The sequence below is a fragment of the Vanessa atalanta genome, chromosome 6 (genome assembly GCF_905147765.1).
Source record: "Vanessa atalanta chromosome 6, ilVanAtal1.2, whole genome shotgun sequence".
In the NCBI taxonomy this organism is placed as follows: Eukaryota; Metazoa; Arthropoda; class Insecta; order Lepidoptera; family Nymphalidae; genus Vanessa; species Vanessa atalanta.
In genome coordinates, this window is record NC_061876.1 from 6503483 (window position 1) to 6529380 (window position 25898).

The following is a 25898-nucleotide window of genomic DNA, read 5'->3' on the forward strand; positions in this document are numbered from 1 at the left end:
GCGATATTGAAATAGAGACTCGTTTACTTAGCCTAGGACGAATGTCTATGAATGTATACGTTCTTTCTGCGGCACGAAATTGTAAACACTGAAAACTTTCACGTTGGGGCTGCTTCTAAGAATATCATGATGAAAAATCTAATAATCTTTTAATGGCCCGATCCGGAGCTTAAACTCATTACCTCGGGATCTACGACTTTTTGAACTAGTTGCTAGATCAACAAGATAAATAAAAATATATTTAAGCTATATCAGCAAACAATACAATATAACATCAATCAATCAATATATAGAAACATGATTAACAAATTCAATGTGGTAGTATTCCAATAATATTATTAAAAAAATAAAAAACTACAACATACGAAAACTTATTGACGAAAATGTAGCTCAACTTAATAAATATAAATGTCACTTGCATAATTGTTATAAAAAATCGTGATTCCTCTGCTACTCTCTTCTCAAACCTTCTTCTGAAAAAGAAAAGTACTCAAATGATTGTTTATTGTTTATAAATATTTTAATGCGTAAAATGTTGTGTTTCGGATGTATTCTTATTGGGTTTATAAATGTATTAAATAGAGTTTATAGTCTGTATTGATCCTTTGGGTTTTATTTGTTTATCTGTATTTTATTAAAAAAAATGTGTCTATCCCATTGCATTGCATTGCAAATGCAAGTGAGTATTTTCGTTGTTCCGTGTTCGTAGATAAAGAATAAAAAAATCCAAATAACAATTTAAAAGTTTAAACAATACTTTTGGTGTCATGAGTATAATTAAAGTTTACGGTGACTTATGGACGTTTATCCAAAATTTAGTGATTCATCTGTAGATTAGTATTATGATAAGTCTATATTAATTCACTTTATGTTTGTGATTGTGTATTACTCCGATAATGATTGGTTAGGACTAATGTGGTATGGCACTTGTAACTATTCGACGTACTCCGAGTGTGCAAACACCAAAGAAAACGGTGAGTAACAACAACGGATGTAAAAGTTAGGTCAATAATTTGGCACACGAACTAGCAACAGGAGACGAGATTGAGATAATAACACTAGAAATTTATGATATAAAATACAAAATTTAAATGTTAACTTAAATATTGTAATTCATTTTCGTAGAATTTTTTAAAAATATTATAATTATTAAAGTAGGAAAAGCAATCTTGTGTTATTCTAGATTTTAGTACAATATTTGATCTCGATTTCAACAATTAAAAAAGAAGATCTAAACATTATTTAAAAAAAACTTATTTTTATTCAAAACATTCTCTACAAAACTATCATTTATGAGTTCATAGTTATTGTAATGCTATTTTATTTCAATAAAAAAAGTTTACTATAGTTCTTAAATTCTGAAAATTGTAGCTTAAATGATAATAAGTATAGATTACTTAACACAACAAACATGAAAGTTTAAACAATAAGCAAATTAAAGTGTATTTTGGCATTGAATACCTATAAAGCCTTATAAAATAATTGTTTCTTATATATATAATAAATATATAAAGTTTATATATATAAAGTTTAATTTATGATTAAAGTTTCAACATATCTTATTATTCTATATCAATTATTTTAACTTCTCACTTTAAATTTTAAAAATTCAGTGTTAAAATAAATTAAATATTTCTTGTATTTCTCTTATTTTTAAAATGACTTAAAATGATGATGAAAATTATTCCTCTAAGTTGTTTCATAATTTGTTAATTATCTGGGTAGATTGAGGTACACATCCAAGACATTAAATTAAAGTTGTTGAAACCAATATTAAAATTAGAGAAATATATGTAAGTGTAAACTCCATGTTCAGCTCGTCTTCCATACAATGATATAGCATTACACCCACTTCCAATAAAGACACATGAAATAATAAAAAAATATTTTATATTTGCCAAAATCAGTAAAAACTGCACAGTGTGTACATTCTTTTGTCACTTTATTATCCTAGCCCATAATAAAATGTTGGCATCATACATACCACTTTCTTTGAAATCTGTTCTTTAGTTTACAAATTGTGAATGCTTGCACGCATAAAGAGGCTCTGGAACAGCAAAATTATTAAATAATTACTTTTTTATCACCAAGATGCCTCAATATTGCACCATTATGTATAAGTAAAAAAATACAACAAAATTACTGGTGCAACAAAAGACGTCTGACGAAAATAACAGAATATACACAATAGCGTTCAAATAAGATTTGTTTTTTTTTTAATTACTAACACTAGTCTGAAAAAATATTTTTCTTTTTCTAATGCAGATTTTTCTTCTCTCCATTTTAACAACAACTCTCTATAACGTCCAAATACACAGTCCCTTGAGTGTTGTTATATAGAGTTTACATTGTATATAAAACCATGTATTAAAAGGATGTAACAAATGTAAAAAAAACTAGACACTTTGATGCACTATAAGTAAAATAGGTTACTTTATTATAAGGGATTTATTTTTACTTTATTGCTTTGATTTTTATTTGTCCTTGAAATAAAAAAAGCTTTATTGTTTAATTTGCTCATAAACATAACAATCAATCATAAGTATAAACAAATAATCAACAAAATAAGCGTTCAATTATTCTTGACAACAGGATGAAGAAGAGAAGTCAACTGATGTTAGTGAAGAGGATGTCGGAAATCGTGCCAGCAAGAGGTAGGTAAAAATATTACTTATTTAAATATGTATAATTTTATTAAAAAAATAATATATTTTTTAATCAGCGCTATTATCATTCTATCTTGCCTTTGAAGACGAGTTTTATGAAGATCCCGGTCAAAATGATATAGGATACATATAATTATACAACCACACTACACATGCAACCACTGCTATGCAAATCATGTTTCATGTGAGACATTAGTGTGTTGTAAAAAAAATATAACATTTCCTTAAACTTTTTCATAATAATGTTCTTATTTGGTTATTTAAAACAAAATGTAAAACAATACTAAAAAGAAAACAAATCAATCTAAAAAACAATTCCTGTTATACTTAGCATGGGTTTCTAGATCTATAAGCACAACCGACAATTTTAGAGATTCAAATATAAATAATTTTGTACAATTAATATAAGATATATACATCCAGCTTAGAAAAAATTGTCTATTTATAAAATTTCTTTATTTGGCATTAACATATGTATAAAAGTTTTTACATTTTTAAAGGTTGTAGAAATAAAAAATCCTATAAAGTTTAATGCTCCATTATATTTCCATTATTCCATTATAAATGAAACTACCAATTTCTCAAAACACTAACCATACTACTTTTTTTAATCTGCTTAAATAACTATTTTTTATACTATATGTTCAGACATATTTCAAATTCTTATTAAATACCTGCTTAGTAATTACTTTACTATCTTTTTATTATTAATAAGTAAGTGTTATTTTAAAGATAAAGAAATAATCACACAATTCGGTGTGTCTCTTAAATTAGATCAAACAGCTAAACTCAAGACTAAAAATAGACTACAATAGTAGATGGCTATGCCCAAAATGTAACGAATTTCAAGTCACCTATAAAACTGGCAGTAAATATTTGCTTATCATCAATCTTCAAAAATCTCTTCGGGGTACTAAAAAGGAGAAAGGTCAACGTAAATACCTTATTAAACTTGTCATCTGTCATAGTTATATATATACTTCTTTTTTCTACTTATTATCAAAACAAATATTTTTTTTATTCGATCGTTAGAATGTTATTGGCATTTTCCGTCTAGAAATTAATTTCTAGAACAGACCGAAGTCAGGAAATTGGCAGTTTTTACACTAGCGTAACTCAGAATACACTTAAAGCCGCTGTTCCTATGCCTGATGTCAGTCAACTTTGGCCGTCCCATTGGATTTTGACAGTCCACTTGTATCTGCGGCCTCCATTGTGCACTATAATATTCATCGCAGGTGACTAGTGTCTTGTGAAAATGGCCGTCGATGCCGAAATCGGCCAGAAAGACATCTTCATTTGATAATCTTTCTAAATTAATATAAACTTTGGTGGCTCTTGATAGTCATCCTACAAAAGTTCTGGGAAAAGGATAAACGTAGGAACCGTAATAATACAATTTAAAAGCTCTTAGAAGTACCGTCATTTTATTTAGAATTTCGTTTGAAAGAAAATTTAAAAGATATGTATTATGGTAAAATGTGATAATAAGAAGGTAATGTTATAGTAAGAGCCGAGATGGCCCAGTGGTTAGAACGCGTGCATCTTAACCGATGATTTCGGGTTCAAACCCAGGCAGGCACCACTGAATTTTCATGTGCTTAATTTGTGTTTATAATTCATCTCGTGCTCGGCGAAAACGAAACCTGCATGTGTCTAATTTCAACGAAATACTGCCACATGTGTATTCCGCCAACCGGCATTGGAGCAGCGTGGTGGAATATGCTCCAAATCTTCTCCTCAAAGGGAGAGGAGGCCTTTAGCCCAGCAGTGGGAAAATCTGCTAATGCTAAAAAAAATGTTATAGTTACTTTGGCCGAAAAACTTGTTAAATGGCTTATTCATATTATTTATTTCCTTCCGTCATACTTTAAGATTTAAAACTTCAAGCTCATGCAAATTGGAGCACACTTGCCTACCTTTTTTTTTGGCATTGAAATCTGGACAAAGTTAATGGTAAAAAGTAGTAGACGTAAAAATGTGACCAAAAACAACTAAAAGAAAAGGTGAGAAGTTAAGTCATAAGAAGATGTAAGTGCTTCCTAAAGACGGCCAATCTATGCGGTGGAAGTGGAAATGGTTAAGTTTTAATGTACAAAACATTATTATTTATGTGACTTCACAATTATTGTGTGATTATTGCTTTTATGGCATTGGTTCTATTAATTAGCAATTTAAATTATACAGATTTATCAAAAATATATGACAAGGTTTTGTCTTGTTTATTTTGAGATATCATGTGTTTGTGTTTATGTATAAATGTCCGGGTGAATATTACTTTCGCCTCGAAGACAAATTCTGTCTCTTCTCCAAAATAATTCTGCCTGACAAGAATTACAGAAGAAGTTTTGAACATTTGGACTGAAGATTGTGCAGGTCCGTCTGGGTGCAGTTTAAAATTAAAGCCCAGGTTTTATGTGTTCATTAATTTATTATCTTAAAAATTTATTTCATTACCTTAAAAATCGCGATATCTTTCAATGTATTTTTATAATACATTGACAGATATCGCGATTTTACATTCCTTAAACTGAACATCTGTATTTAAGAAGTTTAGATATTTTAAAACAAAATAAATATTATGTTACTATACATTAACTTGTCAATATTCTGGCCTAAAATGACTGGCTTCGTCGATAGACCACTTCAATTACGTAAGCATTTGCTCTATTTAATGAAAGTTAACTTTAATGCTTAAAATAGATTTCTTTGAAACAATAAAGTCTTAGATTTTTTAAAATTATATTTGTTTTGTTATTTTAATGCTAAAAATATGAAGCAACTATTAGTCTAAACGCAATAATAGAGTTCGCGTGTAGAGCAAAGGCAAAGCGTGTTCTTGAACGCCTCGTGTTCCTGTTCTGTGTCGAGTTTCTATATTTACGCGGTAGTTCGCGCTCGGTTCAGAGGGAAGCTGTGACGTTACTCGACGGGTTGGCTCTGTGGGCTACGGCTAACTGCTTGTGCCTAGTGCGTGCTGTATTGTAACTCGGGACGCGCCGGATGATGCACCGAGGTGCGCTCAGCGGTCCGTGTGCCGTTTCACAAACCGCATCCGTTTGGAAAATTGCGATCACAGACCCATAGTTTTTGTGCAGTGCCATATTCAGTGACTTGACATTGTGCTGTTTAGTTTTCATTGTCTCTGACATGGTTGCGTATAGGTAATATAAAAATTATCATTTTGCTGGTAAAAATTAAAGTACTTTGTTAACACATATACTTACGTGTTTAAATTTAGTTCAATTTATTTATCACGCAGCATTAATCTTTGTCAATATAAATAGCATATAAATAATATTTTAATTTTAAAAATAATCATACTAATTTATTAGAACATAAGGAATACACATACAAACAATTATATCGTTAATGACTAATATTTGTGTCACACTTTGTTTGAGTAATTGATTGAAAGAAATATTATAGAGAATTTTCAAAGTTTATTTTTCTTACTGGCTACTGAACATTTGCTAATCGTAAATAGTTTATGTTAATGCAAATTAAAATTTTATTTTAGTAGTAGGGAATAAGTTTGTCTGTAGTTATATAGTTATCTTTGAATCTAACAAAATTTAATATAAGGTACAATGTTTTCACATGTAAACAAACTGTGATTAACTGTTAATGTGTGACTAATATACGAGATTCCTACTCAACGATAATGCTCTTCCGAGAAAGACGTCCCTTATGTTTTGTTTCTTATCTTAACTACCTTAATTACGTTAAATAGACAAATGTTTTAGAAAATTTAAAAATTATTAGATATTTTGAAATAATTATGTTTTTTTTAAAGTTATACTTTAAGAAAAACAATCCTTGTATACTTACATTGCACGTTACCGTAAAATAATAACACACGTGACTATTGAGTGAGAATTGTTTAAATTGTCGCGATTGTCAGAAATTTCAATCAAGTCTGCGAAGCGAATATAGCAATTGATTTTACCTTTTAGATAATGTAGCTTGTTACATATTTTAAGAATTCACAATGACTACAAATAAGAATGTTTATTTACTTGGTTTATGTCGGAATTGATTTCGTATGCCATAAAAATAAACTAGTGATCATATTAAAAGATTAGATGATGTTGGATTTTCTTAACTTTTGATTTACTTATAATTTTGATATTTTATTGCAAAATTTAAAGAGAAAGTAACGCGAACTCGCATTTTTAATTGTTTTCTATTGAGAGATAAGTTGCTAAAGTAATATATTCAGATACATTTTGGATTTGTACGTACCATATTAAAATGATTAAAGAGTTTCGAAAATTTAGAAGATAGGCGGATAAATGAAATAAAAACACCATCACATTAAAATTATCAAAATTGTTAAGCAATAGCTATTTAGTATAAATAATAAATGGGTCAAGTACTTTAACAGGTATCTACAAGTTTTTAGATTTCAAAAGCGTTTTAAATGGTTTGAAATTTATCAAGAGCTTTCTAATTTCGATCAATATATCGAATATCTTGATTTCAGGACTAGAAATCTAGCCGAGATTAGGTACTCTACGAGCAATAAATTATTGTCTTTCTACTGCTTAGCAATAAATTAAATAAAATAACCTTTGAATTGTTACTTCGAGTAATTGGATATTTATGAAACAAGCTTGAAATTATATATAAGGAGTTTTACAGACAATGTTATTATATAAAAAAATATATATGAATTTTAGACTTTTGGTATTTCATAAAAAAAATATCATTTATTGTTCATGCTAAACTTCTGATTAACATTAATTCACTTACAACTACATTTATTCAAGTCGTTAGTTGTATTGTTTTGACGCGCTTCGACGTCACGCCACATGGCTGAGACGCGCGCTGCCCTAAATTGGGTAAAGCGTTATGAAGAAACGGGCTGCAGATGCGGCGATTTAATATACGCGCAACTATAAGCGGGCAACGCAGCTTTGGCAACGCGCCGCCGCTCTATTTTTAACGAACCTTGAGATCAACCGCCCTTGCTTCGGTAATGGAAGTGACAACGTAAATTGCTGCTACTCGATAAGCACATACAATTTTGATTGTTTTACAGCATTACAAAATAAGTTAGAGTACTTGTCAAAAATGCAAAAAGGATTCTATTGTATCAGAACAGACGTCGTAGCTAAAATTACTTTCTGTTGCATTATTTAACCTTCAAATAGTCATGGTAACTGTTAAAAGGTACATTATAAGTACGTTCCTTTTAGTACTTGAATTCGTTTAATCTTCAAACTTCACTTTAGTAAATAAGACGTATTAATGTTTTACATTGTTTGCAAAAAAGTATAATATCAAAAATTACATTTCGTTATCATTGTTTATTTAGGTAATTCTTAGAATGTGAGTAGTTATAATCGATATGTCGTAATGAGACAAACCCAACGACTCAAGGGCCAGCCAGCGCGTCTCCTCGCAGCCGGTACCGAGCGAACTTCGTCATGTGCCTGCGCTGCACACCGGTGAAAGGAAGGTAAACGCCGCGCCAAGACGGATTGCCGCAACTTTACTAAAAATGGCGTCATTCATACATTTCGCGGCAGCATTATTTTAAAAAAAAATACAGTCCAATAACTTATACCTCGCGCCACTCAATCGAAGGACAACTTGTTACAACTAGTAACAATAAGTTGACTTAATTGTAATGAGACAATTGATGAGACCTGAATGGTCTCTGTGTCATACGAATAGGTTTTATTGAATTTTCTATTTATACTTTTGTTAATCGAGGTATCTTTTAATTATAACGGATTTTGCAATACTGGTTTCGAACTAGACTTAAGTTCAATATTAAATTCTTAAACCAAACCATATTTAACGATAGAAGTATTTAACGAAATTTGAAATTTTGTCACTTGAGAATATAATTTGCGATTGTGTCGTGTGTCTATTTGTTGTGCTTTTTAGTCGACTTCAAAGAAAGGAAAGAGGTGAACAATTTTGGGTGTTGTGTTTTGTTCGATCACTTATCTTAATAGGTATTTAAAAAAGTAATCTCGTATAAGTACATATATTGAAAAAAATCATCCATTACTAATAGCAGAACAAGTAGAAATTAAAAATTATAACACTTATTAAAATGTATACACCAATAAAATAAATTTAATAAATATATTTATAATATTTTTACAATGCTAATATTTAGAGTCGGTGTGAGCCATAGAATTGCAAGGCAATACTTTTTATGAACATCGACTTTTATTTTTACTAAGTATGTTTTAGAGTCTAATCTACTATTTTTTTGAAAATAACTTATTTATTTTGATGATTATAAAATTATTATTTTATTTAATAATGACTTGTCATAACAATACAAATTCATTGTTTTATTTAAAAGTGAGAAATTATGTTTAGCCGTCGATAACTTGTCGTTATCGACGGCTAAACGTAATTTCACGAACATGCGATTTAATACATCCTCAGGTTTTCATTGGCGCTATTGTTAACATTTTTATCTAGGTATTCTCATTTGCGATAATAGCATGACAGGCATGATACTGTAATATAACATTTTGTTTCGTTACACATTGAGCAATTCTTATTTTCAATTCCATTTAAAACCTAAAATAAACAGCCCTATCCCGATGTGTCAGTCGCCATTGTGCTATTGTTGACACTTGTCCAGAGTCAGTCGAATGTACATCCTTTAGATGCGGCTATGATATTGTAGGTACGTGTGCAAATATATATGTATAATAGGATAGTAACTGTAATGCGTCTCATGCGGATTTGTAGCAAAATATATATATGTAATTAATAATCACCTAGTGTTCACTTATTTTATCGTCAATAAAACCCATTTTCAAATAATAAATTGAAAAAAGGTGATGTTTAGAAATATGACTAGCTCTACTTAAAATTTGAGTCCACTTATTCCTTATAATTAGCACATTCGTACTAAAATCACTTTCACGACATTACACATGCACACAATACTTCTTCGAAAGGCCCTAGTCCTTTGTAGCCTTCTTGTTAATTAGGAATATCTTTTGTTGTAGTCTCAATGAATGCTACTTCGCAAATAAAGGTGCCGCGTTGGTGTTGGGTGGCGCGGAGCACGGGTGCGCCGACCAGCGGCGGTCACCTGCGCGAGCTCATCCCCAGCCGGACATTCATCACCACCTACAGTCCATGTTTTATTTGGTGCGCCCGGAGGAGACGCTCAAAATGGTAATTAAAATTGTGAGAGTATGATAAAATAAACAGGAATCTAATGTAGAGTATAATTACTACAGATTTTAATTAGTTATTGGGCTAATATCATTTGGTATCAGCTGATTTAATTCAAACTGCTACCCACCTAACGCAAAAATATTTACAATAGTGTTTTGTTTTATCTTTGTAATGAATTTAACATATTCATTCAACTAGGCGGTGAAACTAGAGAGCGGACACCCGGGTCGTACGCGATACTTGGTAGTAGTATGTCGCGGTGACGAAGCCGCTTTACTGGGGATAGACTGCAATGAGCGAACAACGGTTGGGCTTGTTCTGCGAGTCCTTGCAGACACTTCCATTAAACTGGACGGAGATGGGTAAGCAAATTGTTTGTAATTCTCCGTTCCGATTATGAGTTTTTCCTAATGGTTATCTCTCTCTCCTAGGAATCTCTTAAAAATATTTAAGTTAATGCTCTTTTGCAAACTACTCAATATAATGAGCCTAAAATCAGGGCATATAAGTAGTATTTTAAGGTATAACATAAACTACCATATTATCGTAAATCGAAGAGAATCGTAAAAGTGATTGCAATGCCCTTGAATAAAATGTTAATTCAGCGTTGACGTAGAAGTCATCGACGTATAAGGAGACGATTTAACGTGTTTCGTAACTTTTTAGGAAAATGTTTTTAATACTTACCCCTATTGCGAGTAATAAGAATGTATAATTAATATATAAGTTCAATAATTAAACAAAAAGCTAGATCTCCTGTTAGCTACATTTATTAAAAACAAATTCAATGAGTTCCAAGTAATTTATTACATCGGTTACTGAACTTTATTATTTTTAAATAAAAATCAGACCATTCTACTTCTACGTTACACTAAATAATGTTATAAGAATTCCTCTTGTTAACTAATGACATTTCGCCGTCAGGAACAATGAAGTCAATAACTAATTAAAGATACATTGTCCACAGAGGGTTTAGCGTATGCGTTTGCAATCAACAACATATATTCAAACCCGTATCTGTGCAAGCCATGTGGTATGTATTTCCTATTATCATTTAATTACATTAGATGTATGTATATTGAGCTTGTTTTATATGTTCACTGGTAATCTATATAGTTTAAATTGTATCGGAATTAATAAAGCTTACGGTGAAGTATTACACTGATAAGGCACCACGCTCATAGATTAACAGGTTTGCCTAGTTTTTGCTCAATGAATGACGATAAAGCTCGTGGGTACTGCGATTTGCAGGTCGGCGCTGCAGACGCTGCACCGCGCCAGCGCGCACGCCCGCGAGCTCAACCACTTCGCGGGCGGCGCGTCGCACGCGTGGTGCGCGCACTACGAGCGCCGCGTCGACTCGGACCGCTCCTGCCTCAACGAGTGGCACGCCATGGACTGCATCGAGTCCCGCCGCCCGCCCTCGCCGGATTCGCTCAGGCTCAAGTAATTTACCAGATTTGGTGCGGCAAGGATCGCGTCACCTTCTCTCATTACCTGATTCGAGATCCACTTCACGAAATATAAATAGAAACTAATAGTTAATCTTTCTGAAATATTAATAAAGAATAGGGAGTTAAGAGTTAAGACTTCTTTTAACTACGGTTCACGGTTACGGGTTCGAAATGATTCTGAGATTAACCGGTGGTATTACACTCCTTTGCCTTGGACGACGAGTAGCTATCTTTCTCCAGAAATATCGGAATATCATCATATTAGAGAGAACTTTCCCGTTTGCGCACATACGCGCACATGTGCACTATTTTGTCTCCTGTGTAGTTAGCTAGTTTCCCTTGCCAACCCGCCTTAGCCATAATTCAGTAAATAGGCTATACATGAAAGAAAATATTAATCAGCTAATCACTACATCCATCCAAAAATATAAAGGTTATTGAAAACGAAACATAATTAAAAATTAGAATAAAAAAGTTTATTGTAATATTCAGCGCATAAAGTTGTACCTAGACCTCATTTCTTGACCTCGAATGGAATCGGATGTTGGCAAATACGCTAATTAAACGCATTAGCTGCGTGCAATAGGTGAAGTGAAATAATTATTGTTATTTATGATCTCGCAAATAAATTTTTGTACTATTTTCTACATAATTTAAGAACAATCCTATAATCCTTTTAAAGTATAATTAAAAAGTCAGAAATACTACGTTTTCTTTATCGGTAACTATGTTGAATATTTTTTCTCGTGGGACGACTAGAATGTCGCTCTCCCTAATGCTTGGATAGCATCTCGTAAAGGCGAGTAACATAAGCAAGTGTGGTAGTAGGGAATCTTTCCTCATGTAACTCGCACTTATTTGAAGCTTTCTGGTCGCCCCGTATATAACCTAGTTTGTCCTCTCATACGACCAGAGCAAGGCTTACGCACATTCGCAGAAATTGCAGGAGACTAAGGGTTTTTTTTATTTGAAAATCATCTGGCCCTCGTTGCCACCTTTTTAGCGTTTCAGACGGATTGTTGGCCTATTCCGTAAAAGAAACAGCTGTACTCCTTAGCGCCGAACTGAAATCTTAAATGCTATCCACTTACTCTCAAATGCGGCCAGCACTTGAGAGCAAGTGGAAAGCCATGGCAGGCAGCCTAGATATCGCAAAGGCCTTTGATAGGATTTGAAGCTTTTCCTGGAGGTATTATGCTGGGTAACCAGTTTCTTAATGGGCGAAGTATAAAGGTTGCTATCGACGGGAAATGCTCTTAAATAGGGTAAGGTAAATTTTCTTCGCGCCGATGATTAAGAGAGCAGAGGAACATTTATATCTGAAATAGAAACCACCTAAGAGCAGGTTTCAGAATGAGCTAGACGTAATTCAACGTGATTGGATTTGACTCATTATTAAACTGATGAACCCATGTCGCCTCCCCGTCCAGTCACTCTCCTATCTTCAGTTTCAAAAACTACATAGATGCGTAACTTCACTGTTGCTTTTGATGGTGCATTCACGGCAATCCACATTGCACTGCCTTTTGACACATTAAGATCATTCGAATATGATATCCTAGAAACGATGTTATCTGATACTTTAACTAATATTTATAATCCTCAGTTTAGGACCTCCCTTTTTGGACCAATATTTTTTAGTCGCCACATTTATTAACTACTTTTAATCTAACAACATAATTATAATTGTCCCCTTCGACTTAAATTCAACCAATAGTAAACAAAACTTTCTTTTTTCGCAAATGTTACGTATTTAATTAAATATTTTTATAATTTTAACAGGCCACGTGAGAGAGACGAAACTGAACGCGTGATCAGGTGTACGCTTAAAGAAATTATGATGAGCGTAGACCTTGATGAAGTGACGAGCAAAGCCATCCGCGGCCGCCTCGAAGACGAGCTTGACATGGATTTAGCCGAATTTAAGTCATTCATTGATCAAGAAATGCTTACTATTTTAGGCCAGATGGATGCTCCTACGGAAATATTTGATCATGTCTATCTTGGATCCGAATGGAACGCGAGTAATCTAGAAGAATTGCAAAGAAATGGGTAAAAATTATACATCATATAAACTTTACTATTTGTTCACACAAAGAAAATTACTGAACATATATTTTTTTGTTTCCAGGGTCAGGCATATACTCAACGTGACAAGAGAAATAGATAATTTTTTTCCAGGTATGTTTGATTATCTGAATATTAGAGTTTATGACGACGAAAAGACTGATCTATTAAAACATTGGGATAACACTTTTAAGTACATAAATAAAGCAAGAAATGAGGGCTCGAAGGTTCTCGTTCATTGTAAAATGGGAATCAGTAGGTCTGCTTCCGTCGTTATCGCTTACGCTATGAAAGCTTTCAATTGGAACTTTGACAAAGCTCTTAAGCACGTTAAAGCGAAAAGAAGCTGTATTAAACCGAATACGAACTTTCTTAACCAACTCGAAACTTACCAAGGTATACTCGACGCCATGAAAAATAAAGAAAAGTTACAGAGGTCAAAGTCGGAGACTAATCTAAAAGCTCCGAAATCGGCTTCAAAAATGGAAAATAAAATAATGGATCCCACGCCATTGGTACTAGCACTGACGGGCTCGTACACGGGCCGGCCGCGCTCCTGGTCTCCTGACACCAAGCTGGCGTCTGAGCTGCTGCCGCCCACCTCCGTCTCGCTGGAAAACTTGGCCTCGGAGACGCGCCACATGCTCATGCCGTGCGCCAGCGGCAGCTACAGTGTCTCTCCCAATCAGATCATACGGTTGAAGGAAGAAGGAGCTCCTTCCGTCAAACACATTGTAAACGAGATTGAGAGCGCTGCGTCCATTGAGCGAAGAGAGTTCCCCAAGAGGCATCAGAGATTAAATTTTGGGAACTCATGCGACATCTCTTTTATTCGAACGTCGGAAGTTTCTGTTGGTATAGCGACGGATATTTGCAATAAGCTTCAGGATTCGACGCAGCGATATTTAGTTCAAAAATACCCTCAAACTGAGTTAGAAGTGGAAAAAATTCACACTTGGGATCCTGGGGAGACGACGTGGTCGCGAAGCGAGTACAATAGGAACGCTATCGATAGTGATAATATAATTAAGAGTGATAGTGGTATAATGGACGTGAAAATTAAACCAAGTGATGTGTACAATTCGTTAGAGCGTAATATAGACTCAGAGGAAAGAAAAGGCGGCGATGACGAGCCGCCGCCACCGAGCAGACAGAGTTCGTGGAGTTCGTTCGATAGCGCAGTGGTGCCCGACTTGTCGCGACACTCGTCGTGGGGCTCGTACGACACGAGAGCGGCGCGCCCGCCGGCCGGGCCGCGCGACGACCCCGCGCCCGCCGCGCCCGACCTCGGCGTCATCCGCGAGCAGGCCGAGCGCACCCGCCCGCCGCCCGACATCGCAGCGAACGAGCGTAAGTTTAACGAAACCTGTGCCATGCTCGAGCTGTGCAACGCCGCCGCGCGAATGGAGAGTGCGCGAGACCGCGGCGCCTCGACGTGGGGAGGTCGCCTGTCTGCCTCAGCGCCTGCAGACACGTGGCTGCGGGTGGGCCCGCGCCGTCGACGTCTTGCTGCCGCGTCTCACGGTGACCTCCCGCGCGCCGCACCCCCCACTGCACCGCCTCCCGTCGGCCTTGTGAGCAATCTCAAGAAGGAATTCGAGGCGCGTTCTGAACTGGAGCAACCACGCCGATCTACATCACGCGTACGCCCTTCCACATCACCCCCTGCGCAGGCCGTTCAGCCCGCCGAGGATCTGTCGGTGAAAGTGCTAGTTGATCTTTACGACCAACCGGGTCGAACCCGATCCGAATCAGGGGGCGAAGCAGGAGGGCGGGTCAAAGCTTCGCACGAATGCGTTTCGAAAAAATGTAAATTGACTTCGGAAGGCGATGGGCGAGCTCGGACGCGCAATTCATTCTGTGCGGTCGGAGCGGCGGCGCTGGCGAGCGGTGAGCGTCCGCCAATCGCTCCTACCGTTGTTGCTCTCGCGCCTCTCGACTATTCGAATGTGGTGGTTTCAACTGTGATGTCGAAAGCTCAAAATAAAAAACAATTACAACATGGGAAAACCCATCCTTTGACGAGGCTCAACTTGAACCGGTCGAATAATAGATGTTCGAATCCTGTGTATAATACTATGTAGTAGTTATTACGTTTTATTTATTATGAATTCTTGCCAAACTGGATATTTTATCTTTCTAGAGTTTTATATACTATTTACAAAATGAGATCACAGTGTATTTGTCTATCACGTAAAATTGTATTAAACGGCTGTTTGTGAGTAGAGAATGTTAAAAAAGAAAATAAATTCGATACAACGGATATACAACTTTTAAAAATATTTTTATTTTGTTTTTGTTGCCTGTATGCCATTAAACAGAATTAACGCAATTCACATTTCAAGAACATTTAACCAAAATCTACCGTTTGCAATCTTTTTCCAGTTACAAAAACAATTCGTGGCGTATTTTGTATTTCACTTATTTTTTTATAAGTGTCTGGAACTTTACTTGGTTTTCTTCTCACTGTTCCAAAGTCAAAACCATACACGCTTCCTGGATTATTGCGTATTGAACACTCTGTCTGTATAAAAAATATATATATATTTGTATAATCCTTGTAACAAATTCTATTTTTAATCCAATTTATCCATCATTAAGCTTCTAAGCATAATATGTTGAAATGGTTTCATTAAACATTAAACTATAAACCAAATCAGAACATACGAAATGTTATTCAATGAAGGAACACACGAAATGTTTCAATTGGAGAAGTATGGCTTAATTTTGATTTTCATAACCATAGTCTTTGCTTGTCATCAACTTATCGCCTTATTTTTTATAAAGATGCGTCCAAATATGTCCTTCATAAGCTGCCATTTTAAATAATTAAAAAAACGAATTAACCAAATTGTTAATGTAATGTAATTCCAATTAAAGAAGGAGTAAGATGAAAAAAACTTCATTTATATGTTTTCAAAAAAGCTATTATATTTTGCACTATCATTAATATACTTAGATATCATACAACAATATACACTACACTACATATATCCACTTTAATGTATGTAGTATTAAAGTGCCGATAGCAACTTGGTACATTTACTATCTTTTCACGATTTCGTAATGAATATAATATATTATTCAAGATCGCGTTCATTCAAAGTCAAAGTTATTTATTTCGCTTTACTCTTGTGGTTGAAACAGATAAAGAGAACGGCGCATGCGCCATATCTGAACGCACCATGAAGTTTTTTTCAATATAATTACAAATATTATTGATATTAAATGGTTACTGATGATAATATCAGTCATTTCGCAAATGTTAAATTAATTGTTCGTCATATTCATTATTTCTAGAACCAGTAGTTTATGCAGACGAAAACATGATTCAATATTTGTCAAAACTTGTTAGTGAAATGAAAATTTGTCATGTACTTATTTATTACCAAATTACAGCACCCCTATAATGTAATATATCAAGAAGATCAATCCGGCAAAACATCAATGAGATTCCATTGCTTATTATTCATCAAAAATATTTTGAAGAAGCTTATATGCGTCGGATAAAATTCTGTTACATTTATAAAATCCTCTATAGCCTGTCCAACCAGTTATACACTTTTTGTCAGATGGAACTAGTGATGCGGCAAGATAACATTTTGATTATCGATTCGATTATTGACTCGTAATTGATATGTAGTATGGATATGGAATGGATTTTTGCAATTAAATGAAAAACTCCTGTCTGATTAAAAAAATATATTTGTTTGTTAATGGTTTCTATGATATATCAATGAAAAAATATATAATTTGTCACTATGTTAATAATGTTTTTATGGCAAATAATATCTTAAAAATGATTATCCACTTGTTTGTTTTATCAATTTTGTATAGTATACACATAAATATAACTAAATAATAAACCACACCGTTTATTGTGCATGAAATTTTATGAAAGTTTTAAAATACTGAAATAAAATTATTATTTATTGTGACAAATCATAATAAATAATATTAATTTAAGATTTCGTTTTACTTAAATACATATTGCAATAAAACCTTTCAATATTTATTTATTTGTTCAGTTTTAAGTTAATTTTTTTTTCTCAAATATGTATGGTGTTTAAGATTGTTTAATTTATTAATATTTAAGTAGACGTAAAAGATTTCCCCATAAGGATTCACCTAAATATAAAATGATTATTATTTATTCATTTACGTTAAGTCTATGTAAGAAGTCATAGAAAAGATAATTTATTAAGATTAGATAGTTTACAATTTTTTTACCAAACACAGTTACGTTCTAAGGCAACTATCAAAAAGTAAATAACTGGTTGAACGGCGTATACTTGCAATGACTGCTCCATTGGAATAATACATCTTCTATTAGTAGAAGAGTTATGCGTTATAATTTAATTATAATAAGTGCCTACTTACGACTTTCATATTGATGTCTACGACTCGCAATATATTAGGTTCAGAGCCGCCACAAACAATTAAATTAGTTTGTGGTACTATTTTGCCACAATATAATTTCGACTGGTAAATGTCGGGTACAATCGTTTCTATAAGCTTGCAAGATCCATAGTCCCAAATTTGAATACTATCTTTATCTTGCCAAGAACATGTCAAAATCTAAAAGAAACATTATTGTTAATAAATATTAAATCATTAAAAATCGGTAGAATTGACTATTTCTAAGTCTCATTTTCTTTGATTACGCCAGAATGATATGCAAGAGTAGGGTCTATACCGAATAAACCTGACATAAAAATTACACATACAGAAAATCATAATTAATTAACACTTTTTAACTTAATAGTGACAAACACAATTGAGTACAATGTAATAGATCTCTTGAAAAATGATTTGCCGCCATGATACACAACACACGACACGTACACTACACGATTTTCTTACGTTCGGATTTATACGAGTGATAATTCTAAAGTAGACGCAAATTCTTATATTCTTTTTATAAATAAATCGTATTATTTTATCAAGAGACTCGTTAACATTTGGCAGTGTTTATACATCTTGGAAAAGCACGTAAAGCCAATGATCATCCTGATAAATATATCTGGCACTGATCTGGTTTGATTCTCGTTTCACCAGATTATGAATCTGAGGCCAAAGAACTCTGCAATTGTATTTGCGCATACACTTGTATCTTTATTAAGAATGGCCGTCTAGTCCGAAGTCGATCAGGTGGATCAATATGCTAGACAGATGTTTTCTTTCTTATCCCACTGAGCACTAAAAGTGCTCAATGGTGTCAATAGATGAAGCAGTGTAATTTTTAATAAAAGTTGTCGAACACATACAATACTGTAATAATAATATTTACCTGCTTTCCAGGTTTATCAAAGTCTAGTCCTTCGCCACACATATGTATACCAGAAAAAAATCGTGTTGCATAGGGTTGCCTGTCATCCCAACAAAGAATAGTATCATCCCAACCACCAGAGATTAATTCGTGATGCGATTTAGGGTTAAAGACACAAGCGAAAATTCTTGAGGTGTGGCCGTCCACAATGTTTTTTCGCTGACTAAAATTTATCATAATTTTAATGAATATATCTATTTATATGTAACTTATTATTATTACAGGCTACCTTGAATAAAAAGATCTTTCTTGTGTTTGTGCTTCTTCATCATACATATTAAGTTTAGCATCATCTCCGAATGTAACAAATTTGGTGTAACGTGGGTGGTAACACAAGCCTAAAGTTTGCCGTTTTTCTCTTATCGTATATAAACATTGTTCGTATTTATATTTCCAACATTTTATGCACCCATTGACATCTACGACAAATTTAGTAATTTACTTTTATGGAATTCTAAATTACCTTTTACATTTACATTATCCAATTTTGCTTACAACATGACAAAAGCATGTTAGTAACAGGATGTGCCTTGCTAATTGGCCTGTGCTTGATAGCCGTTACCGGACCAGGATAAACACGACACTCGTCATCTATTAGTGTATGCGTACAATCTCCAGTATTACAATCAAATAATCTTATTGTTCCATCAATAAACCCTGCTGCGACTTCTTTGACATCTTCAGTGTATTTACAGCACATAATATCTTTGTTAGTATTACTAAAACAACATATTGATATTATTTATTGCAACAATATATTAAGGTCCATAAAATAAATTTGTAGATTCTTTAATTGACATCACCGTACATTATTGAAAGTACATTAACTTCGCCTTGATAAATTTGGTTTTGTTCGCTATGGAATGAGCGATGTTCAACGTTAGGGGTGCTAGTGTGAACTGTTACAATTTCTTTTTGAGGATTTATGTTTTTTATGTAGGTATTGCAAACTGCAAAACTTTTTCGAGCTGTTTTCAAACTGGATGGGGCCATTGGTCCAGCGGCTGTTTTTCTTTGTGGATCCATATTTTAAATTTCATTATACCCATTTATTCTCAAAAATGTAAAGAGTATTTTTATTAATAACAAGCATTATGGATTGATGTCACGACATGTCATGACAAAACATAGACAAATATAATCAAAAGGAATAGAATTACTACATTTTATATGAACAGTTTCGTAAAAAAGATATTTTTGTCTTTATTCTCTATTTTTGTTATTCATAAAACCGCTTTTATCGCTTTTTAAGTTTGACTTATTGAATTAAAAAATATCGTTGTCAAATTATTTGTTAATAGTTCTTATGTAGATAAATGCATAGGTATATAAAAATAATGTGGTATATTGAAGACATTTGTTTATCTTAATTTCATTTGTAATAAGTATATTATACATCGTACATCTGCGGTACTTAGAGAAGCATCATCTGATAAGCGACCGGTACGGTATCCGGTCGCTCCTCCGATAACCTTCTAATTTACCTGACACATAAATGGGCGGCAGCAGTTGATTTCAAAGGGGAGGTGGTTGGCAGATCGGAGCATCAAGATCGTTGTCAACGGTGCATGCTCTGACATAATATTAGTCATCTCTGGTGTTCCACACGGCTGTATACTTATCACTTATTATTTTTCTTCTGCATATCAGCAACATTAACGACTATGCAGAAAGCAGTACCGTAGAAAACGTCGATTAAATCCGGAAAGTCTCGGACTAGGGCTTGCTAAACCTAGTCCAATTCAACCACAACAAGACACAAGCTTGTGAGTTAACCTATAAAAAATCAGCATTTGTCGTATCTTCACCATTTAAGAACATTCTCATTGCCGCCACAGCTATTATCGGAATACTTGTTTTGTTTTCGACACTTGTCCAGTTCCGCGGTAAATTTGACGGTAAAAAACAAATTGGCGCCAAAAAAGCTTGTTGCTGCCACAGCTTTTATCGGTATACTTGTTTTGTTTTCGACACTTGTTTAGTTCCGCGGTAAATTTGACGGTAAAAAACAAATTGGCGTCAAAAAAGCTTGTTATGCTTAGCAAGGACAAAACGGGACTTCACGTCGGTCCATTGCCTAAAATTGTACAAGCTGCAAAATCAGACATACATGGAATACCGCTCTCGGCAGGGCTCAGTGCGGCTCAAATTATTGACGATTAAGCCCTTTCCAACCTGTTCGATACTTTGGCTTTGCGTAGATATATTGGATCTCTCTGCATCTTTTACTGCATTTTTCACGGGAAATGTTGTGAGAAATGGTTTGAGTCAATTCCAGCTACTGAATTTCACTTCCGGCCTACCACCGGATGATTTCACCTAGATGTCCGAAAATCCACAACAACGCAATTTTTAAAGCATTTTCTGCCTGGCACAATCGCAGTTGCCATCGCAAGTCGCAGCGGTTTTTTTCGAACCGATACGACTTGGGAAACTTCAATAAAAAATCGGACATATTTCTTAAAGGCAACGTACCTGCGAGCCCCCCGGTATTGCAGATGTCAGGGCGGTAGAAGTCACTTTCCATCAGGTTCCTCTTGTTCGTTTGCCACCTATATAAAAAGAACTATAGATAATAACTAGAATATATATATATATATATATATATATATATATATATATATATAAATATATATATATATCTTGATAATAAATCCATCATTTTTCACAAGTATCATAATTAAAATTTATGCAAACTAAAATTTAAAAATACTAGTATAACACGATAAACATCGTAAAATAAATAAGTGAATTCTAGAACTTAATTAGAATTTATACCAAGTTGGTGGTCGGTGGAGTTGAGCCTTTATTTTTTCCTATCATTGTTAGTCTTTGATGTCTTGGCTATCTGCATACCCTACAATTTTCCTTATTGTCCATGACTCAGACTGGTCTGTAGTCTGGGCGTAATCAGACACTATATGGATGGATCAAAATCCAATATATTATTTGATACAATAGGTATAAAGATATGTAGTTTATTCGTTGCATCTACATTAATATAAAAAGGTAAAATTTGTTTGCTTCTGTATAGATAGTTGTGAAGTTGTATTATGTACTGGTGAGAAATCCTTGCTAACTAGTTGACCGATAGGAAGCTAATTATGTTGACTTAAATTCAATGGCATTATCACTCAATAACAAAACTGCTTTGCATCAAATATTTTGTTTTCTAACGCACAACAACATACACATGTGTACATACAATTTGAAATTTTAAATATATGATTGACCTATATATTGATTGAAACGAACGTCAGATGTGTCTCTTCCAACAAGAACTACAATTTATCCTCGTTTCCTTCATTGACATTAAAAGATACTGCACTGATTTGTTCAAATATTCAATAATAGTAAATGTAGAAAAATCCTGAAACTCTTTAATCATCAGTAATCTTGACTAGAGAGCAATTTGTGAAACGATATCATTGCCTACTTAGCTAATGCGTATGTATACATACGTGAAAAAATTTATCTATGAAATAAATGCTTTAGCTAAAAGTTGTGGAATACGGCATATAAAGGCCTTAATGACAAAGAATATTTTATCGGTAGGCCTACCCACCTCGCTTAAACACGTAAAATACAATTTTAAAACTGCTGCTGACATTACATTTCCTCGATAATAAATTAATTAAATGAAAAGTTTCTTAGTATTTAGTTATCTTTTAAATATCTAAATAAAATTATAGTTTTATTTAGATATTATAATAAAAATATACTTTAGAAAAATTTATGAAACCCGACAGCGTTTGTTTACACAAGTTTAAGTATTTGAGGTTTCTTTAGCTGTGTAAATAGGTACTATGTAACATAGTTATATTATATAGAGGTAAATTTCGTACACCTTTTAAGTAGTTAATTTGTTTGTGGCTTCAAAACAATTAATACAAACAAATTTAAATTTTTATAATAATCGACACTGTAGCGTTTGCAATCGAGCCTTTTTTAAATATGTATCTGGTTTCTTTATGATATTAAAATATATCTTCGAGCATTGGATATAATTCCAGGATTAATTATGTAATATTTTAAAATACAAATAAGTATCAATTAAGAAAAATTTTTTTTTTTTTTTATGGCATAGGTGGCAAACGAGCCGGAGGCTCACCTGATGGAAAGTGACTACCACCGCCCATGGACACCGGGGGGCAAATAAAATTTAAAAATAAATAAATAATATAATATTTAAATTTCAAATAGATATGTTTTGCCTAGTATTCGGCTGCAGAATCCTATTTACCGACACTCGATAATCGACAGTTTCATTAATCGGGACCTAGTAATCAATATATTTTGTTAATTGTCATCCAGTAATCAACTTATTCCCAACACACCTAGTTGTTAAATTTTAAACTCGTAACTTTATTACACTTGTAGTCTGAATTATTTAAAATACTTATTTTATTATTGACTCGTAAACCGTACCGAAGTAGCTACCTAGTAAATGTTATTAATTCATAAATTAGTTTAACTTTTTCTTTAATATTATGACAACTTTTAATACAATTTAAAATCAGTCTTGCTAGTTAAACTTCTAAGGCGGTCAAATGCAAGACGCTGGTACTGGAGAGTTCCCACCCAGATGTGGGAGTAGTACTCAATGTGGCAGCAAGTGGTGTGTTCTCAAAATTTGGAGATAAAATGAACGGTGGTTCAATTGGACTTGGAATTTTGTCTGCTCCAGGCCGTGACGTTGTTAAATTAGGATTCGATTAATGAAACAAGTTTGTTTAGGTTCTGGTTGACGTGTTCCTGAGTATATTAGGCCAGTGTATAAGATATCTACGGTACGGTCTTCTGCATAGAAATGGATGTTGCTGATTTGCAACATGGCATTGATTGGCACTTTCAAACCCGATCAAATGCCTTTGCTGTGTTCAAGCTGGTGGCTAACGTCACTCTCTTGAAGTCAACTGCTTCCGCTCATCTATGCGTCAGGTAAATGAGAAGATAACCAGCTGAGCGATACGGCAACCTTACCAACGGTCGCTTATCAGCTGCTGTGCAGTGCAGCTCTACATATCGCAGGAGCTGGTTATTAATAATGGACTCAATAATCTTGGAGAACAAGAGGCTATAGGCCTATAATTCGACGGAGGTGTGGTTGATAGATCACACATGTACGACGGGCCTGAAGTTTTGCCTCTAAATTCGTCCTTATCGGCAATATGCTGTTATTATATATCCAGAAATCTAGAAATGAATTTTTTTACATAATACTATTCTTATTATGTAGATTTAATTTCAACGGAGATACACCGGACACTAGCTGCTTGGAAACATATATATGTTACAGCCACAGTGATCAAATAGCTATTATACATAATGACCGGTCATTATATATAATAGCAAAATTGACTAGATAGTGTGATAAATTAATCACTTTATCCGGATATTATTCATAACAGCGGGTTAAAGTTAGCCAAAGTAATAAATACGGTCTAATTTACTTTATAACAATGTTAATTAACGTATAATTATTATCTATGACAATGTTATTTTAATTCTCAAAATAAACATTATAATTATTACTTTTCAAATAACAGTATAATATTGTTACACATATAGTTAGGTATGTTTAATCAATACCTACTTGTTTTATTACATTATAGAAGTCTTCGAATATATTATATAAAATTGCTAGTTAATGTGATTAGTTCAGTGTCAATTATCACTTTATCTACATTGAGTAGACATTATAAATAAAGGCTAGATAATGTTTATAATATCCGAATTTATTACTTTGGCTGTAACATACATATCGTTTTTACAAACAAGTCTAGTTTCCTGGTTTGTTTAATACCTAATTTATTAAATATTTATATATTTTCATATATATATATATATATAAGGTGACTATTTTTTTTATTTCAGAAACTACCTACATTAATGTACCTGTAAGTACAGGTTGGCTGCTCAGAGAAGTAGTATGTAGGATACTACACACATCATCGGACATAGTTGTGCATATCATTATCTTCTTTCGTTTCAATTGTCTCAGGAGTGGTGGTTCTTAGGAATTGGCTTATTTTTGAAGTGATATTAAGCAATACAGCATTAATCCTTATCCAATTACCAAGTACCTTAAAAATATTGTGCATTTAATACAGACCAATATGGCCCTGTAAAGCATGTAATTTAAATGAATATTTTCGAAAATATTACAGATTTAAAACGCAGGGACATAGCGGTTTGTATTGTCTAATGACTGAAAAACTGTGAACGTTGTAAGACATTTTGTAGAATATTTATTATAAGTATTGCATCCGGGCGAAGCCGGGTCGCTAGTATGTAAAAAAACGTCGAGTGACTAGAAAATTAAAAAGTACCAACTAATTATAATGGCGGAAATTATATTATTTTTAATAACAGATTACATTGGCTAAAACCTTAATTTTTTGAACGAATAGGTTGGGAAGCTGATATTTATATATAGAGATAATTTCTAGCGAAATCATGCCATACCATGCCATTGTGTTTTAAGTACTTTATTAAATCAACGCAGACACAAAAACAAATTCAATAGAATCAATGAAACTGGTGGAGACAAAGTTCAAAGTAAAAGCTAAAAAAGGAAGCAGTGATGCTTATATTAACACATACATATAGAATATAAATGAATTAAATATATGATCAAATTTAAGTATATAAATGTTACTACAGTTTGTAATAGATAGAAGACTTACTAAACTAATGAAATCGAAAGTACAATAATTATACATATTAAAAAAAAAACTTAATAAAAAGTAAACAAATATTTCATTTACAATAAATACAACATACAAAAAGCCATTTTTTTTTTTCTTTCGTATCAAATAAACATATTAAATACGTATATTACACTCCAAAACAGACATTGGCTATTGACATCAATAGGTCATTTAATTTAAGGTATATTACATTTAAAAAAAAACTTATTTATATTGAACATATTTAACGTTATCTACCCATTTATGAAGATAATAATTATCAAAAAGGCGATTTTTTTTATAAAAATTTGGTATTTTGGTATTTGCTTTTATAATTAGAGAAGTTTTTTTGCTTACGTTGGGATTAACTTTATTGCATGAAACAAAAAAAAACTGAATTTCTCGTATTTTATTCAATTCAGATAAATATTATTTATAATTGATTTGATGTAATCAATAATAAGCCGTATGCTTTCGATAAATTATATATTACGTAGTTACTACAAAATAAAACAAAAAATAATAT

General features: G+C 33.2%; 2 protein-coding genes across 3 annotated transcripts; one reads left to right on the forward strand and one right to left on the reverse strand.

Moving 5' to 3' along the window:
- Positions 1–657: 657 nt before the first annotated feature.
- On the forward strand, positions 658–17034 carry LOC125064489 (protein phosphatase Slingshot). The gene is given in 9 exon segments (XM_047671560.1): positions 658–974; positions 2593–2654; positions 9656–9827; positions 10029–10192; positions 10798–10863; positions 11082–11276; positions 13067–13336; positions 13416–15336; positions 15338–17034. Coding segments are annotated over 9 exon segments (2940 nt in total). The 5' UTR covers positions 658–920; the 3' UTR covers positions 15374–17034.
- LOC125064490 (uncharacterized WD repeat-containing protein alr3466-like) lies at positions 15625–19733 on the reverse strand. 2 transcript variants are annotated; one of them, XM_047671561.1, is made up of 6 exons: positions 19489–19733; positions 19176–19399; positions 18910–19099; positions 18642–18843; positions 17732–17929; positions 15625–15875 (listed from the first exon to the last, which is right to left on the reverse strand). In XM_047671561.1, exons 1-6 carry the CDS (start codon positions 19704–19706, stop codon positions 15702–15704), a joined length of 1206 nt encoding a protein of 401 aa, XP_047527517.1. In that variant the 5' UTR covers positions 19707–19733; the 3' UTR covers positions 15625–15701. The 2 variants fall into 2 exon arrangements, with proteins under 2 accessions (XP_047527517.1, XP_047527518.1); XM_047671562.1 differs by lacking the exon at positions 15625–15875 and adding an exon at positions 16104–16164.
- Positions 19734–25898: the final 6165 nt, after the last annotated feature.